The sequence below is a fragment of the Macaca fascicularis genome, chromosome 17, assembly GCF_037993035.2.
Source record: "Macaca fascicularis isolate 582-1 chromosome 17, T2T-MFA8v1.1".
NCBI lineage: Eukaryota > Metazoa > Chordata > Mammalia > Primates > Cercopithecidae > Macaca > Macaca fascicularis.
The window spans coordinates 7,932,670-7,952,498 of record NC_088391.1 but is presented as its reverse complement, the minus strand read 5'-3'; the positions used below and the strand labels follow the sequence as shown (position 1 = coordinate 7,952,498).

Sequence of the window (19,829 nt, the reverse complement as noted above, 5' to 3'; positions counted from 1 at the left end):
AGTGTGTAAACACAAAAGCATTTTAAAATTTGTTAATTGTCAGATGATAGTTTGTATAATGTAGATTTTATGTCAACATTCAACTAATAAACACTGAGGACTATTTTATTTGGTCAGATTATTCATTTAAAGTCATATACTGATTAGAGCCATCTTATTACCTGAGAAGTGGAAGAGATAATGAGTTCCGAAGTTACATAGAATTTGGATTAACTTCTGCTTACTTCGCTTTCTGACTGGATGACTTTGGACAAGTTATGTGACCACCAGAATCACAATTTTCCTATTTACAAAATAGGCCTAACACTACCTTCCTCACAGGACTGTTAGAAGGAGTAAATGAGGGGCTGGGCGTGGTGGCTCATGCCTGTAATCCTAGCACTTTGGGAGGCCGAGCCAGGCAAGTCACCTGAGGTCAGGAGTTCAAGACCAGTCTGGCCAACATGGCAAAACTCTGTCTCTACTAAAAATACAAAAATTAGCTGGGTATGGTGGTGCACGCCTACAATCCCAGCTACTTGGGAGGCTGAGGCAGGAGGATCACTTGAACCCAGGAGGTGAAGGTTGCAGTGAGCCAAGATTGCACCACTGTATTCCAGCGTGGGCAACAGAGCGAGACTTTGACTCAAAAAAAAAAAAAAAAAAAAAAAGGAAGGAGTAAATGGAAGAATATGAAATGTACAATACAGTTTATAAAATGGGATAGGTGAGCCAGGCGCGGTGGCTTATGCCTGTGATCCCAGCACTTTGGGAGGCCGAGGCGGGTAGATCACAAGGTCAGGAGATCAAGACCATTCTGGCTAACACGGTGAAACCCTTTTGTACTAAAAATACAAAAAATTAGCATGAGCCTATAGTCCCAGCTACTCGGGAGGCTGAGGCAGGAGAATCCAGTTGCAGCGAGTCGAGATGGTGCCATGGCACTCCTGGGCGACAGAGTGAGACTCGTCTCAAAAAAAAAAAAAAAAAGGAATCAACGCTTAATTAATATTAATTCCTTTCCCACTGTGACAGCCCTACCTAGTACAAAAGGGAAGTATCTAAAACTCCTGACTAATCAATCAGGAGGTCATCGGTCATCAAAGCAATTCCAAAGTTTATCTCTAACCAAAACAAGTTTCCAGTGACCCTTGGTAAGCAGAGTAAACAGGTCAGCTCTAATGCTGCTGCGAAGATAATGCCATAGCTTCATGTGTATGTCTTAGCACCTCACCTAACTCTGGCTAGAATAACCTCCCCATAGAGATTTAATAAGACAACTTCTTAGGGTTTTGGCAAAAGTGAAGACTGGCTCTATTTTACAGATGAAATTGAATATGAAAACCAAAAAAGGCTGGAAGAAGAGGAGGACTTGAATGTGCTTACATTTGAAGATCTTCTTTGCTTTGCATATCAAGTTGCCAAAGGAATGGAATTTCTGGAATTTAAGTCGGTACGCTCCTTTTAAAGAAAAAACAAACCAAAAAAAACATTCGAAAAGATGTGCTTATATATTTTTTCTTGTTTGTTTTAACTCGTATCCCTTAAAGTCTACCTTTTCTCCCCCGTTCGCTGTTGGAGTCACCTAGAATGTTACCTTGGCTCTTGGCTAATTGTGGTAGCATAAAGGCTTGGGATCCCCTGTGAGGTCACGGCTAGCACAGCCCTCCCAGCCTGCACAAAGTCCCCTGAAACTTCCAGGGCTGAAGGTGGAGATAGGAAGTCCTCAGAAATCCTTCCTCAAAACAAAGTATGGCATTGTCAATCCCTTTCTGAACAGCTGTTCAGGTTGTGCCCTGCATGTGGGCATTCACTCAGGGGATGAGTGGAGGCTGAAATCCAGCCAGCCACCCTGCGTGTCTTTGTCTAATTTGCACCCTACGTGCTGTGGGCTGGCAGCAGCTCTGTAGGCTCACTGCCTCCTCTGTTGCTAACCCCAGATCCATTCAGGCTGTGTTGGTAAGGCCCTGGAGCCTGCCGTGAACCATGGTCTCTACCCCAATTTTACTTTCTTTTTGAACTGCCTTTCCGCCCACTGTTCTCTGTGATTTCAAACGTCTCCTGCCTATAAGCAGATCACAGCCCGCCGTCTGGCTACCTTCCTTCCTCGTTTGCTTGCCTTTCATTACCTTCTCTTTATTTCCCAAAATTCTTCCCCTTCATTTTTCTTGCAGTCTTCTATTCTCCTCCTCCTCTTCTCCTCCACTTCCTTCCCCTTGCCTCTTCTCTCCTCTTTTCTCTCTGAATTTGGAAAGACTACTTTCAATTGTATTTTGTTTTTTTCTTTTCCTTTTCTGGAGACAGAGTCTTGCTCTGTTGCCCAGGTTCGAGTGCAGTGGTGCGATCTCAGCTCACTACAACCTCTGCCTCCTGGGTTCAAGCAATTCTTATGCCTCAGCCTCCCATGTAGCTGGGACTCTGGGCGCGCACCACCATGCCTGGCTAATTTTTTGTATTTTAGTAGAGATGGGATTTCACCATGTTGCCCAGGCTGGTCTTGAACTCCTGGTCTTGAGCTCAAGCAATCCACCTGCCTCAGTCTCCCAAAGTGCTGGGATTAAAGGCATGAGCCACCGCACCCAGCCTTTTTCCTTTAAAAATTTACTGTCTCAGTCAGACGTTCATGGTGCGTGTCTGTAGCTCCAGCTACGTCGGAGGCCAAGGTGGGAGGACAGCTTGAGCCCAGGAGTTGGAAACTGCAGTGAGCTAGGATCGCACCACTGCACTCCATCCTGGGTGACAGAGCAAGACCCTTTCTGTAAAAAACAAAAAAATAGGTGGCTGGGCGCGGTGGCTCACACCTGTAATCCCAGCACTTTGGGAGGCCCAGGCGGGCGGATCACGAGGTCAGGAGATCGAGACCATCCTGGCTAACACAGTGAAACCCCGTCTCTACTAAAAATACAAAAAAAATTAGCCGGATATAGTGGCAGGCGCCTGTAGTCCCAGCTACTTGGGAGACTGAGGCGGGAGAACGGTGTGAACCCGGGAGGCGGAGCTTGCAGTGAGCTGAGGTGGCGCCACTACACTCCAGCCTGGGCAACAGAGCGAGACTCCATCTCAAAAAATAAATAAATAAATAAATAAATAAATAAATAAATAAAAAATAGGCTGGGCCCAGTGGTGTATGTCTGTAATCCCAGTGCTTTCAGAGGGAAGCCCAGGGATTTCCAGGCTGCAATGAGCTATGACTATACCACTGCTCTCCAGCCTGTCTATTCAAAATAATAATGAAATAAGCTTAAAAGCAATAATAATACAAGTTTTTAAAAATTACTGTCACAATAGTATTTCCCCACCTCTCAACTGCAAGGCCCATTCTTCTCTTCATTTTCCCCACCTGCTGCTTGGATTCTTCTTTCTCACGCATCTTGCCCACCTCAGTCTTTCTCTATTTCACTTACACATCTACAATCCTGCTTTCACAAGCATTTTTTTTTTTTTGAGACAATGTCTTGCTCTGTTGCCCGGCCTGGAGGGCAGTGGTGCAATCTCAGCTCACAGCAACCTCTGCCTCCCGGGTTCAAGCGATCCTCCTGCCTTGGCGTCCCTAGTAGCTGGGGTTACAGGTGCGCACCACCACACTTGGCTCATTTTTTCTATTTTTGTGGGGACAAGGTTTCACTATGTTGGCCAGACTGGACACGAACTCCTGACCTCAAGTGATTTGCCCGCCTCAGCCTCCCAAAGTGCTGGGATTACAGGCGTGAGCCACTGTACCTGGCCCACAAACATCTTTACAGATGTGGGAGAGCACCTACTTAGATTGTCTGGCCTGGTTTGCTGCCCATAGTTAAGTAAATACTCAAACCACTCCCGACTGGTGGTCAAGGGCACTGCTTCCCCTTCAACCCCAGGCTTGTAATACTATGAATTTTTGAAGAACATCCAGTTTCTTAGGCCCTCTATCCTTTTATCTTCACATCAGGCCTCCCCTTTGAATCATGCGTGTCACTGTCCCCTGCTTGTCTCTCACCCCCGCCCTGATACTCCTCGGGTACCCCTCAGTTTACTCTATAGGCCCTTGACTTCATCAAACATTTGTTGAGCCCCAGCTACGTGCCAAGCACTCTCCTAGATGCTGGAAATACAGAGTCAGTTATGATATGACTCCTGGGCTTGAAGATTTTATGAATGACAGGGGAGACAGAGATAAGCAGACATGCAAGTCAAAGATGACACAGAGGCTGGGGACGGTGGCTGAGGCCTGTAGTCCCAGCACTTTGAGAGGTCGAGATGGTGGATTGCTTGAGGCCAAGAGTTCAAGACCAGCCTGGCCAACATGGGGAAACCCCATCTCTGCTAAGAATAAAAAAATAGCTGGGCATGGTAGTGAACGCCTATAATACCAGCTACTTAGGAGGCTGAGGCATGAGAATTGCTGGAACTGGGAGGCAGAGGTTGCAGTGAGCAGAGATTGCACCACTGCACTCCAGCCTGGGTAACAGAGTGAGACTGTCTCAAAAAAATTTTTTTTAAAAATTAAAAAAGTTTAAAGAAAACAACACTATAGCGTGGTAAGTGTTGCGATTGAAGTAAGTTCTGGGAACCCAGGGGAGGGATCTGCACAGCAGACCTGGCTAGGGGAGGGGGAGATGCAGTGGAAGAGGCTTTCTGAAGGAACGCATGCTTCATGCTTGGACTGATGGAGGTTTTTGAAGGAAAAGGAAAACCAGCAGGGAATGTGGAATAGGATAGGGAGCATGGAATCAGGAGGAGGTTTTTTTGGATAAAGGTAATGAGTTGGACATACTGAATGTGAGGTGCCTTGGGCAACCAAGTAGAGCTTGGTCTAGCAGACACTTGGACACTCCTGTCTGAAGCTCAAGAGAAGTGTTTGGGTTGGAAATAGGGATGTTGGCAATGGTAGTTGCATCCCTAGATTTGGATGAAATGGCTTGGGTGAGGGTGTGGGATGTGAGGATGCAGCCCTCAGGAGTGAGAGTAGGCTCATGCACAAAGCCCCTGAGGGAGACAGGAGCCGGCAGAGCAGTGGGGAGAAAGCAGGAGTGAACCATGCACAGGGTTCCCAGAGGAAGGACCAGAAGCGGGAGGGGCTGGCCACCAGCAGCAGACACCACAGGGAGGTCCCGTCAGATCGACACTGGGTGGGTGCCATGTCAGTCAGTGCGGGCTTTGGCCAGAGCAGCTTGGGCAGACAGGCAGGAGGAGCAGGCAGGTTGCAGACCTGGGGGTGAAGTGGGCAAAGTGCAAGTAGACAGCACTGAAAAAACTGGGTATGGAGGAGGGAGCTCTAGAGGGGCTGTGGCACAGGGCTGCTGGCGTTCATGGTGCTTCTTTTTCTTTTTTAAAGATGAAAGAGTGTACATTGGACCTTTGCTGCTAGTCCCTGTTCCCCTTCAGATCTTCCTTAGTAAAGTTCATTTTCTTGTGAGACCCCTTTGATTAACGTCACGACATCTCTCAGCTCAGGGACTCCTAATTCCACTTCAGTAAACCTCTCCAAACTCATTTTTAGCTTTTTGTTTTTCCGATTATTTCCTTCGATATTACTCCATTTATTCCTAAAGCTATTTTCCAGTCAGAAAAGAGATGCTAGCCAGGCGCAGTGGCTCACGCCTGCAATCCCAGCACTTTGGGAGGTCAAGGTAGGTAGATCACCTGAGGTCAGGAGTTCGAGACCAACCTGACCAACATGGCAAAACCCTGTCTCTACTGCAAACACAAAATTAGCCAGGCGTGGTGGCGCATGCCTGTAATCCCAGCTACTTGGGAGGCGGAGGCAGGAGAATTGCTTGAACCCAGGATGCAGAAGTTGCAGTGAGCCGAGATCACGCCATTGCACTCCAGCCTGGGCAACAAGAGTGAAATTCCATTTCAAAACAAAAAAAAAAAAAAAAAAGAAAGAAAGAAAAGAGATGCTATTTCTCACACCCACAATAACAGTACTGGAGGACAGCCTCTGAGACTCCCTCTGGAGGCTTAGAGGAGGGCCCCTGTTGGGGAGCCTCTCACTTTTGCTCAGAAGCTGCAAAAGATTCACTCTTCTTTGGCCTCTGGGGATGCTTCAGAAGCTGCACAAATAACTGCAGCCACCATAGGTGCAGAATTAGGTCTCTTATGTTCCCTTTGTTTGTTACACATCGTCATGACCGCTCACGGCATGGCCCAGTAAAGATAAGAGGCCTTCTATCATCGGTACCTCCTGCTGAACTTGAGCCTAGAAGAAAGATTGCACTCCAGGATAATATACATCACAGTAAATAACACTCCGGTGTCATTCTTGACAGTGTGTTCACAGAGACCTGGCCGCCAGGAACGTGCTTGTCACCCACGGGAAAGTGGTGAAGATATGTGACTTTGGATTGGCTCGAGATATCATGAGTGATTCCAACTATGTTGTCAGGGGCAATGTGAGGCTGCTATTTCCTACTTATTTTTATGCTGCTATTTTGTGTTTTGTCGTTATCATGGTAAACATCTGCACTCACTGTGGTGCATTTTTGATTAATGGTAACATCAAAAAACCCTCACAGCAGTCTGCTTGCTTATGCTTAAAAGGTTTTTCTGCAGCTTCAGGGAATCTTCCATCTATAATAAAAGCTGAGCAAAATAGCATCACATCTGTCCTCGGGCTAGCTAGTCAGAGTAGATCCGTTAGGGGCCTTTGAGTGCAATCCTCACTTTAAAAAACCCCAAATCTCAATGCTTGCACTTACTTCAGTTATCCTAGCTATAAAGTGACTATTGAGTTATGTTTTCAATTATGTGAAAAGCTAATCGTCACAATAAAGCACTTCAAAACATAGATAACACATAAATACATACAAAATGTTAAAGCTAAATACTTAAATATGAATTAATGAATATTTGTCATCCTTTTACTGTTAACACAGGAAGACCTAAAACATGAGTGAATTGCCAGGGTGCGTTGGTTCACGCTTGTAATTCCAGTACTTTGGGAGGCTGAGGTGGGCGGATCACGAGGTCAGGAGTTCGATACCAACCTGACCAATATGGCGAAACTGTCTCTACTAAAAATACAAAACATTAGCTGGGCATGGTGGCGTGTGCCTGTAATCCTAGCTGTTTGGGAGACTGAGGCAGGAGAATCGCTTGAACCCAGGAGGTGGAGGTTGCAGTGACCCAAGATCGCGCCACTGCACTCCAGCCTGGGCAACAAGAGCAAAACTCCATCTCAAAAAAAAAAAAAAAAAAAAAAAAAAGAGCGAATTGACTTGGTAATAAAAAACTAAGGACAGATGTGTTTACAAAAAGAACTATTAGAAGTAATGGATGACAAAATTGTGTAGTTGAAAATGTGTGTTTTTAAAGAATTACAACACCTGGCTTGGTGCTGGTGGCTCACACCTTTAATCCCAGGCACTTTGAGAGGCCAAGGTGGGAGGATTGCTTGAGACCGGGAGTTCAAGACCAGCCTATGCAACATGGTGAGACACTCAACTGTCTCTATAAAAAATAAAAAACTAGCTGGGTGTGGTGGCACCCGCCTGTAGTCTCAGCTACTTGGAGAGGCTGAAGTGGGAAGATCACTTGAGCCCAGGAGGTCGAGGCTTCTGTGACCTATGATCATGCCACTGCACTCCAGCCTGGGCAACAGAATGAGACCCTGTCTCAAAAAAGAATTCCCTACTTGTGAAATAATAATAATAATATTAAATGCTGATATAGTACCTACTATATGCTAAGCATCTAGGTGCTTTATGCATATTAATTCATTTATTCCTCAGAGTACCCACTTGGAAACTGAGGCACAGAAAAGTAACTTGCCCATGGTTACACAGCACGTGGACTTGAACATGAATAGTCTGAGCCCCGAATCTGTGCTCACCCCTGTGTTGTAGTGTCTCCCATGAGGGTTTTGCACTTACCTCATAGCGTTGATGTGGGAAAAAACCAATAAAACCAACATGAAAGCACCTTGTCCAGGGTGAACATGCAGTAAATGCGAAAAGTCAAATTAAACTGTATTCCCACTAGAATCAAATAATCGTCTTAGTTGATTTACAGTCTACTCCTAGTCATCATAGACTGCTCATATGTAGTCATTCAGTTTCTGCCCCACCAGCTGGTTGTCTCTTATGTGGGAAAGTGAATTCCATTTGGAACCACAATTAATTTCTTTAATCAAATTAACCAGACCTGCCGGCTTGAATCAATAGCTCATCAGTTTGCATACATTTAAAAGAGGGTTTACTTGGCAGATTAAGCATGTGCTGATTAAACGTGTGCTGTGAAGGACTCCTCAACCCATGTAAAAGAAAATCAGTACAGCCAGGCACAGTTGCTCACACCTGTAATCCCAGCACTTTGGGAGACTGAGGTGGGTGGATCATGAGGTCAGGAGTTCGAGACCAGCCTGGCCAACATGGTGAAACCCCATCTCTACTAAAAATACAAAAATTAGCCGGGCATGGTGGTACGTGCCTGTAATCCCAGCTACTCGGGAGGCTGAGGCAGGAGAATTGCTTGAACCAGGGAGTCTGAGGTTGCAGTGAGCTGAGATTGCGCCATTGCACTGCAGCCCGGGCAACAAGAGCAAAACTCCGTCTCAAAATAAATAAATAAATAAATAAATAGAAAGAAAATCAGTACAAAGCTCTGCCGCAGTAACCTACCCATCTTGTGTCTTGATTCTAATCTGATACTACACTAAGTCAAAACCCCCTTTCATGCTAGTGGAAATTATTAAAGCCACAGAAGCCAGACTGGTATCATTTCTGGAAGTGATGACGTGGGCTCCCCTCCCGACATTCTTGTGGATGACATTTCCACTAAAGGTCTTCCCAGAAATGCTTTAACAGAAGATCTCACTAATTCACTAGTACCCACTTACCCCTAGGCAAGTAACTGGCTATTCCTTAATGGAAAGTACATCTTTCCACTGGAAAGATGGAAAGTTAAACTTACCCATTCCAAGCACAAGCCTTTGTTCAAGAGGAGTTGTAAAGAAATATGCCTTGTGTTTTAGGCTAGTATTATCAGAATGTTAATTTGAAAGTGAAAACCTTTCACGTGAGGAATGTGATTTTTGCAATAAGGCGTTAAGAGTGGTCTTAGGAAGATGATGCATTTCATCTTAATACAAGAGAAAAGAAGTCATGTCTGTATGTGGGAAATTCACCATCTTATTTCCTCTGGGTTTTCCACAGGCCCGTCTGCCTGTAAAATGGATGGCCCCTGAAAGCCTATTTGAAGGGATCTATACCATTAAGAGTGATGTCTGGTCATACGGAATATTACTGTGGGAAATCTTCTCACTTGGTATGTTGGGCAGCTGCTGGCCTCCCTTGACTCTGGGCTTTGCATGCTCTGCTCTCTCGGTGCCCCCCGCCCCTTCCCCCAACACTGATGGGTCTTGTATTGCAGCCCATAAATTTATGTTTATTTGCTGGTGTCCTTCAGCCTGTCTTCCTCACTGGTCTATAACCTGTTTGAGAGCATGAACCGTGACTTCTTTTTCCCAGCTGCAGCCCGTGTGCCTGCAACAGTGTCTGGCACATGGCAGCTCTCAATACATGTTTGTTAATTGAATGAATCAATAAACAAATGAAGAAATGGATGAATGGCTGCAATTGTCTCGTGTTTTCCTCAGGTGTGAATCCTTACCCTGGCATTCCGGTTGATGCTAACTTCTACAAACTGATTCGAAATGGATTTAAAATGGATCAGCCATTTTATGCTACAGAAGAAATGTAAGTTCAAGTCAGACAGTAATTTGGTTGAAATCAGAAATTTACAGTCTGTCTACTTCCAAAGGCATGACCAAAAAAAGTCAAACTCCTTAATGCAAAGTTTATAAGATTCTTTTTTAAAAAAATAGAAGTGAGGTCTTGCTTACCAGGCTGGTCTCAACTCCTGGCTTCAAGCAATCCTCCTGGCTCAGCCTCCCAAAGTGCTGGGATCAGGTGTGAGCCACCACACCCAGCTGTCTGATTCCATTTTAAAAAGAAAAGAAAACGCTTCCTTTTTGTTTTGGGAGTTTCTGAACAAAGCTGAACCTGTCCTGTCCTCAGAGGCACCTGCTTCCAGGTTTTAATTCCTTTGCTTGAGGGCTCCACGAAGGTAATTCCATTCTACCCACTACATCACAGTTTTAAAAATGCATTTCTGCCCATCATCTGATTTCTCCTTTCGGATATGAATTCAAAGTCTGGTCGAGAACTTGCCACGAAACAAACATGCTGTAAATAAGTAGCTCCAGAGGAATCAATGGTGCTTCATTATATGGAAAATGATCCATTTGGCTTCATTCAGACTTCTTCATCTTGTTCCTTGTTCTACTGCTTTTACAGATACATTATAATGCAATCCTGCTGGGCTTTTGACTCAAGGAAGCGGCCATCCTTCCCTCATTTGACTTCATTTTTAGGATGTCAGCTGGAGGATGCGGAAGAAGCGGTATGTAGCAGCCAGGACTTTGTAAAGCTTTATAAAGGAAATTGGTAAATTAAAACACTTGTTGCTGACTTCCTATGAACCAAAGGTACCAAGTTCTCATTCTCATCGCAGTTCTTCTTGGTTGCCCTTGCAAAGTTGTGTGGGGTAAAACTTTATTTATTTATTTATTTATTTACTTGTTTTTTTTTTTTTTTTTTTTTTGAGACGGAGTCTTGCTCTGTTGCCCGGGCTGGACTGCAGTGGCCGGATCTCAGCTCACTGCAAGCTCCGCCTCCCGGGTTTACGCCATTCTCCTGCCTCAGCCTCCCGAGCAGCTGGGACTACAGGCGCCCGCCACCTCGCCCGGCTAGATTTTTGTATTTTTTAGTAGAGACGGGATTTCACCGTGTTAGCCAGGATGGTCTCGATCTCCTGACCTCGTGATCTGCCCGTCTCGGCCTCCCAAAGTGCTGGGATTACAGGCTTGAGCCACCGCGCCCGGCCCTATTTATTTGTTGAGACAGGGTCTCACTCTGTGGCCCAGGCTGGAGTGTGTGTGATCATGGCTCACTGCAGCCTCCACCTCCCAAGCTCAAGCAGTCCTCCAGCCATAGCCTTCCGAGTCGTTAGGACTGCGGGATAGCACCACCACGCCAGGCTTATGTTTTTATTTTTTGTAGAAATAGGGTATCATTGTATTGCCCAGGCTGGTCTTGAACTCCTGGGCTCAAGCAGTTCTCCCACCTCAGCCTCCCAAAGTGCTGGGATCACAGGGTACGAGCTACTGTGCCTGCCCTAAAACATATTTATTGATACGAATGTTTTTAGAAAAAAAAAAAAAACACCTTTCCTGATTTCAGCCAAATGATTAATACATTAAAAGCTCTCAAGTGTTCAGTGCAGTGAAGTAGACAACTAAATAAAACTAAATAAAAAGAATCCCTGGCCTCCAGAAGCCACTAGCCCTTTCTTATGAACCATGAGTGTGCAAAAATCACATGACTCGATCACGCTCTGTGGTAGCATGGAAAGAGCATTGGCCAGGAGTTCTGAGGGTTGAATACCAGCTCTACCACTCTGTCTCCCAATTGTGTCCATTATAGCAAATCACTTTACTTCTCTAAGCGTCAGTGTTCTCACCTGTAAGATGGGTTGTTAAGTTAGATTATCTTTTGAGCTTTGGGAACTTGGAATTTCTTTGCTAACGCTTCCCCCGTCAGCACCACTACCTGGTGTAGTGAAAAGAGCCATCTCCAGATGAAGTAAATAAAGGAGAGAACCTTGAGCTCCTAATACTGAGGTTCACATCTTGGCTCCATCATTTACTTGATAAGTCACTTAATCTTTTGGGGAGTCTCCGTCTCAGTTTCTTTACCTGAAATATGTGATTAACAAATCTCGCCTCACGGAGTTGTGAGACGGAGTAAATCAGGTGATGGATGTGAAAAGAGTTAGCCCGTAGTGGGCACTTAGTATTTACTCAATAAAATATTAGTTAAATATAAATCTGATTTTTAAGTGGATTGTCCGTCCTTCTTTCTAAATTGTTGAGAGTCTGTTTTCTGTTCTGTGTTCTCTATACAGACCTGGGTAGATAGTGTGGACTTTCCTACTGCTGTGATGTTTTTTGAAAATTACATAGAAACTAGGTTATTGTCAGAGAATTAGGTCAAAAGGCTGGAGGAAATGGAAAGCCCCCAACGGACTTATCCTATTGCACAGATGCCTGTAAACTGTTAATGACACTGTAAGGTAAACTGAAAGAAGAGTTATAGAATGAAACAGGAAGTGAGCTGGTAAAGAAAGAATATATACGTACATGTATAGCTAGCTAGCTATACACTTTTTTTTGAGACAGGATCTTGCTCTGTCATCCACGCTAGAGTGCAGTGGCATGATCTCAGCTCAGTGCAGCCTCCGCACTTTGGGCTCAAGCAATCCTCCCACCTCAGCCTCCCAAGTAGCTGGGACCACAGGTACACACCACCAGGCCCAGCTATTTTTTTTTTTTTTTTGTATGTTTGGTAGACATGGGCTCTCACTGTGTTGCCCAGGCTGTTCTCAAACTTTTGAGCTCAAGTGGTCCACCTGCCTCAGCCTCCCAAAGTGCTAGGATTATAGGCATCAGCCACCGTGCCTGGCTAAGAGAGGACTGATTGATGTTACTCGTTGCATAGTTGGGTGTGGATTTGTGGGGAACTTATTTGAGCTGGATGTGAGGACTGAATAGCATCTTGGCTGCTGGAGAGTAGAGGGTGAGTAGGATATTCCAGGATGAATGAATAACATAAATAAAAGTCCAAAGTTGAAAAAGTAGAGTGGCAAGTAAATTGCTATGCCTAATATACAGGGAGAATGGGGGAGTAGAGAGGAAAACAAAAATGTAAAGGTCGTGTTGCCAAGATGGAGGCTTCAGGACCACTTGGGTCTTGGTTTGAGCTTCTCCTTTCACGTCCCCATACCCACAGGATGTCCAGATCCCCTTCCCTCTGTTCAGGGGGCCTGTCAGGTATCAGGAACCATTGAATGGCAATGTATCTGTGCATGATTAATCAACTGAGGGAATCCATGCTTAGGGACAGACAGTTCACCAACCTTTTCTCCCAATTCCTTCCACTCTGTTCCCTGACCCTCTGTGACCAGTGTCAAAAGCACCCAGAGAAAATGGTAGCTCCTTTAAGCAGGTTAGATAACAGGCCCCCACGGCCCATTGCGGTGGGTCACACATGTAATCCCAGCACTTCGGGAGGCTGAGGTGGGCAGATCACTTGAGGTCATGAGTTCCAGACTAGCCTGGCCAACATGGCTAAACCCCATCTCTACTAAAAACAAAACATTAGCCAGGCGTGGTGGTGTGCACCTGTAGTCCCAGCTACCTGGGAGGCTGAGGCAAGAGAATCTCTTGAACCTGGGAGGTGAAGGTTGCAGTGAGCTGAGATGGCACCACCGCACTCCAGCCTGGGTGACACAGTGAGACTCTGTCTCAAAAAAGAAAAAGAAAGAAAAAGAGAAAGAAAGAGAGGAAGGAAGGAAGGAGAGAGAAAGAAAGAAAAAAGAAAGAAGGAAGGGAGGGAGGGAGGGAGGGAGGGAGGGAGGGAGGGAGGGAGGGAGGAAGGAAGGAAGGAAGGAAGGAAGGAAGGAAGGAAGGAAGGAAGGAAGGAAGGAAGGAAGGAAGGAAGGAAGGAAGGAAGAGAAATGCACCCCTTCTCCAGGTGGGAGGAATCCATAGAGAAGCCCCTTACTCAGGGCTCATGCAGCCTGCCCCAGTCTAAGCCAGTCTGAAGGAGGGGAGCTTGGAGTGGATCTCAGCCATCTTGCCCGCTCTGCTGGGCATTTTTGTTGGTACAAGGCAGAACCCACACAGCCACGCAGGCAGCCCTGCCCACTCTGCACAATCCTATCTAGTCCCTTGGTTGGAAAACTGGCCTTGTCACCTTCCCCAGGGTGACCTTCCCTGGTACATCTGTGAATGGTTTTGTAGAATCTTCTCTCCTCTCCTCCCCTCCCCTCCCTTCTCTCCTCTCCTCTTTTATTTTATTTTATTTTTTGAGACAGAGTTTCACTCTTTGTCACCCAGGCTGGAGTGCAGTGGCGTGATCTCAGCTCACTGCAACCTCTACCTCCTGGGTTCAAGTGATTCTCGGGCTTCAGCCTCCCAAGTAGCTGGGACTACAGGCATGTGCCACCACGCCCAGCTGATTTTTGTGTTTTTAGCAGAGATGGGGTTTCACCATATTGTCCAGGCTAGTCTCAAACTCCTGACCTCATGATCTGCTCACCTCAGTCTTCCAAAGTGCTGAGATTACAGGTGTGAGCCACCCCACCCGGCCCTATTTTCTTTTCTTTTTAATTTAGTTTTTTTAGATAGAGTCTCACTCCGTCACCCAGGCTGGAGTGCAGTGGCGTGATCTTAGCTCACTGCAACCTCCACCTCCCGGGTTCAAGCAATTCTCGTGCCTCAGCCTCCTGAGTAGCTGGGATTACAGGCACCTACCACCACGCCTGGCTACTGTATCTGTAGTAGAGACGGGTTTTTACCATGTTGGCCAGGCTGGTCTCAAACTCCTGAACTCAAGCGATTTGCCGGCCTCGGCCTCCCAATGTGCTGGGATTGCAGGTGTGAGCCACCGTGTCCGGCCAGCGTCTTTGTTTCTGCATCAAGGACTAGGGAAGGAAAAGGGCCCTCAGAGAACCAGGAAAAAGAATGGGAAATACATGGAGAAAACATAGGTTAAGGCTTTTATGTCTAACCTCAGCACCAACGGGGTTAGATCAGGGAGATCACTGATAACATGATTACATGCCTAGGCATTTAGACAGTGGTGAACCGATGAAGATTTTTAGGATGGACGAACATGTCTCAATCTTTAAGAGCCAGATAAAATATTCTGTGCTCTGCAAAGCATCCCCCAATTTCCCTAGTCAGATCTCAGGCTCCTTCTTCTGAATTCCCATGACACGTTCAGCTATAACTCCATGTGAGACTCAAATCCTAGTGTAGGATGACTTTATTTTATGGGTCTCTCTCTCTCATCACTAGACTTCATTAGTGAGGGTAAGTACTATTTCCTGTTCATCTTTACACCCCATGGGGTAGCGCTTGCCCTGTGAGATTAAATAAATGAGTGAAGTCAGCATGAAAGCAAGTTGGAGACCACATCTGTTTGGTTCATCATTATAGACCTTGCTGCTAGCATGATGCTTAGCATGTAGAAGGCGCTCAGCAAACGTTTCTGGAATGAGAAAGAAAAAGAGAGCGTAAAAGGAAGTTTGGAGAAGCGAGACAGAAGATGAGATGTCAGGACTTCAGTTGAGAGGGGCGGCAGCAGCCGGGACGGGCACGCTGAGGGAGCGCACTAGGCAGGGGCCGTGGGCTGATGAAAGGGGGCGCATGCTTGTCCCCTGTTTCAGAAAAGGGGTCTGAACTAACATCACCTCCCCTCTCCTACTTGGCCCCATAAATTATAGGAAATATGGGGGGTTTTTTGTTTGTTTTTTGTTTTTTTTTTTAAAAGAGAAGGGAGGCCAAGCGTGGTGGCTGACACTTATAATCCCAGCACTTTGGGAGGCTGAGGCACAAGCATAGATTGAGCTCAGGAGTTCAAGGCCAGTCTGGGCAACATGGTAAAACCCTGTCTCTACAAAAGAATTTAAAAATTAGCCAGGCGTGGTGGTGCCTGCCTGTGGTCCCAGCCGCTAGGGAGGCTGAGGTGGGAGGATCGCTTGAGTCAGAGGGGGGTGGTCACGGCTGCAGTGAGCCATGATCATGCCACTGTTCTCTAACCTGGGTGACAGAGCAAGACTCTGTCTCAACAAAACTAAACTAAACTTAAATAAAGTTGAGGCCATAATTGGCTTTGAAAGTAAGAAAGAGATCTTTTTGTGGACCAGAAACTGTGGAAAATCCCTGAGACAATGAAATCAGTTAAAATTGCACTGCAGAGGGAAAACCCACAACAGAGGATGCCTGGAAAAACAAGTTGAAGGCTAACATAAAGGCAGGAAGTCCTGGGACCCTCCAAAAGTTCTGAAGCGGGAGCAGCCACATGGTGAAATCAACATAAGATTAAATGTGGGTGCTAAAAATGTAAGAATGATATTGGTGAGATAGAAATGTAACATATAACTTCCTGTTCAGTACAGGGGAAAAAATGACTTTAGAAAACATAATCAGTCCAACAAAATGGGGAAGAAAGAAATAAAGAGAATTCATGGAAATAGAATTAGCTGGATGTGGTGGTGCACACTTGTAGTTCTATCTACTCAGGAGGCTGAGCTGGGAGGATCCCCTGATCCGAGGAAGTTGAGGCCGCAGTGAGTGGAGGCTGCTGCACTCCAGTTGTAGGCAAAGGAGAGAGACCCCATATCTAAAGAATAACATAAATAAATAAAAATTGAAAATACAAAAATAAAACACAAAATGGCAACAATCAGTAAGCCTATTTAGGAAAGAGAATCTCAGAATAAATAAAATTGTTATCATACATTTTTAGTGAATGCCACATTCACTAATCTCGATGCAATGTAATAAAAAGTCACCCAACCAAAAAAGCCCCCAAATTTATATACCAAAATTAAAAATCAGCTGGATGTGGTAGTTCACGCCTGTAATCCTAGCACTTTGGGAGGCCAAGGCAGGTGGATCACCTGAGGTCAGGAGTTCAAGACCAGCCTGGCCAACCAGAGGAGGAGGAGAATGAACAAAGCAGAAAGAAGGAATTAATAGAGACATAGCCAGATTTAATGAAACAGAGGAAGTAGCAACAACAAAATAATAGCGATGGTCAGGACAACCACAAGTTGTTTCTTTGAACTAATAATGTAATTGCTAACATTTTTTGAGTATTTAATCATACAGTTTACTAATGTATTAGCCATAAAATTAATAACTCTTAATCCTCACATGAATCCCCTGAAGTAGGTTCTATTATTACCCCTTTAGCAGACTAGTAAATTGAGGCCCAGAGAGGTTAAGTAATTTGCCTAAGGTAACACGGTAAATGTCAGACTTAGGATTTGAATACAGTAGTCTGAGTGTAGTCTATGCTGTATATTAATGTTGCATATCAACAAAGTATACAAACATACTACTAAAGCTGCTATCTTTGAGGTGAACAATTAAGAAAAAAAGAAGCCGGGTATGGTGGCTCACGCCTGTAATCCCAGCACATTGGGAGGCCAAGGCAGATCGCTTGGACTCAGAGGTTTGAGACCAGACTGGGCAACATAATGGGACCCCATCTCTACTAAAAATTTTAAAATTAACCAGGTGTAGTGGCGCACACCATAGTTTTCTAGAAAGAAAAGTGTAGGAGGCAGTCTGGACAGTTCACACTAAAACTGTCAAAAAACAAAGATAAAGAAGTAGACAGTAACAAGGGCTGTGGGAAGGGAGCAAATCTATAAAATTTAAATAGAATGCATGATTCTTAAATCATAAAGTTCTTATAAACCAATAATAATAAAAATATATCACCTTTTAAAAAATTCTTTCTTTTAGAGACAGGGTCTTGCTATGTTGGCCAGGTTGGTCTTGAACTCTTGGCCTCAAGCAATCCTCCCGCCCTGGCCTCCCAAAGTGCTAGGATTGCAGAGGTGAGCCACTGTGCCCAGCCTGTATAGCCTTTTATGTATATAAAAGGCAAAGGAAATAGGCAGGCTATTCAAAATTAAAATCAAATGAACATAAAGTATAGGAAAAAGGTCCAACTTTGCAGATAGTGAAACATATATAGTTAAGGAGATAGAACGTCTCGCTCAGCAAAAGAGAAGAGATGCGAGAGGCTGACATACCCATTGATCAGAAGGCTCTGGAAAATGTAGAGGCACTGTTGATAGGAGTAGAAATAAATACAACCTTTCTGCAGGGCAGCCTGGCCTTGTGTATCACAGTTCAAGTGTGCATCTTTTTTGATCCAGCAATTCCACGTCTGCTTATCCCAACATCAGATTACATCGAGTGTGCACTTTTCAGTTTGTTTTGTATAACCAGTGGGTCAAAAGGTTAATTATGACACATCAGTACTATGGAACTCTAGGCTGCCATGAAAAAAAATATGTGGCCATCCTTAGCGAATAATGTAAATATGGGACACAGGCAACATATGAGCAGTATAATAACAATATATTGATAATTCAAAAATAAGGTTCTAAAAGAGAATATACAACCTGAGCCCACAGACACAAAATTGTATGTGCATAGCAAGCTGTCTATAATGGTGCGTACTTGTCATGACTTGTAGCCTTTTTTCTTTTTCTTTTTCTTTTTTTTTTTTGAGATGGAGTCTTGCTCTGTCACCCAGGCTGGAGTGCAGTGGCACAATCTAGGCTCACTGCAGCCTCCGCCTCCCAGGTTCAAGCAATTCTCCTGCCTTAGCCTCCCAAGTAGCTGGGACTGCAGGCGTGTGCCGCTACACCTGGTTAGTTTTGTATTTTTAGTAGAAACAGGGTTTCTCTGTGTTGGCCAGGCTGGTCCCGAACTCCCAACCTCAGGTGATCCGCCCACCTCAGAATACCAAAGTGTTGGGATTACAGGCGTGAGCCACTGTGCCCAGCCTTCTATACCCCTTTCTTTTTTTCTCAAATTATCTATGTGAATGCATGTTAACTTCATATTTGGGAAAGGAAAGTAAATCTCTTCATTTCAGAAAAAAAAGTTAAAAGTCATGAAACTCCCAAGGGAAAACTCAAGAATCAGTCCCTTGTATTATTAACTCCATAATGAACAGATTTCTTTTTGTGGCCTTTCTCTTTTAGGATTTTTCTGCATGGCTTTAGGATTTCTAGAGTGACATTTTATATCTAAGAGTAGACTCAATAATGAAATAAAGTATTTGACTATGACTTGATTTCTCCATTAATAAAGGACCAAAATTGCTTTTTTAGTTCTATAGAATACCCTCTGAGACCTATGCATAATAAAAGTACCTGTCTACACGTTTCCTGAGAACATGTACATCTATTATACATCAGTTTAAACATTTTGAAAGTGATGTCTAGGCCGGGTGTAGTGGCTCACACCTGTAATCGCAGCACTTTGGGAGGGCGGCGTGGTGGGGGATCACTTGAGCCCAGGAGTTTGAGACCAGCCTGGGCAACATAGTGAGACCTCGTCTTTACAAAAAAATTAAAAAATTAGCGGGATATGGTGGAGCCTGCCTGTGGTCCCAACTACTCAGGAGGTTCAGGTGAGAGGATTGCTTAAACCCAGAACATCAAGGCCACGGTGAGCTATGGTTGTGCCACTGCACTCCAGTCTGGGCAAGAGAGCGAGACTCTGTCTTAAAGAATAAACAAACAAACAAACAAAAAAGTAATTGTCTATATAGAACAATTGTTTTTATTTAAAGAATTTGTAATATGGGCACATAACATGTACATCTACATCAGATGGTAATCAGTGTTCTGTCTCTTTCCCACATTCAGATGTATCAGAATGTGGATGGCCGTGTTTCGGAACGTCCTCACATCTACCAAAACAGGCGACCTTTCAGCAGAGAGATGGATTCAGGGCCACTCTCTCCAAAGGCTCAGGTCGAAGATTCATAGAGGAACAATTTAGTTTTGAGGACTTCATCCCTCCACCTATCCCTAACAGGCTGTAGATTACCAAAACAAGATTAATTTCATCACTAAAAGAAAATCTATTATCAACTGCTGCTTCGCCGGACTTTTCTCTAGAAGCTGTCTGCATTTACTCTTGTTTTCAAAGGGACTTTTGTAAAATCAAATCATCCTGTCACAAGGCAGAAGGAGCTGATAACGAACTTTATTGGAACATCAACCTGCATCCAAGGCCTTCTCAGGCTGGCTTGAATGAATTGTGTACCTGAAGTACAGTATATTCTTGTAAATATACATAAAACAAAAGCATTTTGCTAAGGAGAAGCTAATATGATTTTTTAAATCTGTGTTTTAAAATAATATGTAACTTTTTCAGCTATTTAGTGATATATTTTATGGATGGGAATAAAATTTCTACTACAGAA

At 44.6% G+C, this 19,829-nt stretch overlaps 1 protein-coding gene across 8 annotated transcripts in view; it reads left to right on the top strand.

Moving 5' to 3' along the window:
* FLT3 (fms related receptor tyrosine kinase 3) overlaps window positions 1-19,829 on the top strand; it is a 94,775-nt gene extending 74,946 nt beyond the window's left edge. For 6 of the 8 annotated variants that reach the window (XM_005585547.5, XM_074021784.1, XM_074021781.1 and 3 more), the window contains 6 exons: window positions 1,305-1,432; window positions 6,231-6,353; window positions 9,114-9,225; window positions 9,557-9,656; window positions 10,257-10,362; window positions 19,267-19,829. In XM_005585547.5, the coding sequence (XP_005585604.2) occupies window positions 1,305-1,432; window positions 6,231-6,353; window positions 9,114-9,225; window positions 9,557-9,656; window positions 10,257-10,362; window positions 19,267-19,389 (692 nt within the window). In that variant the 3' untranslated portion in view covers window positions 19,390-19,829. The remainder of the gene's footprint in view (window positions 1-1,304; window positions 1,433-6,230; window positions 6,354-9,113; window positions 9,226-9,556; window positions 9,657-10,256; window positions 10,363-19,266) is intronic. The other 2 variants (XM_074021782.1, XM_065533115.1) reach the window with 1 other exon arrangement.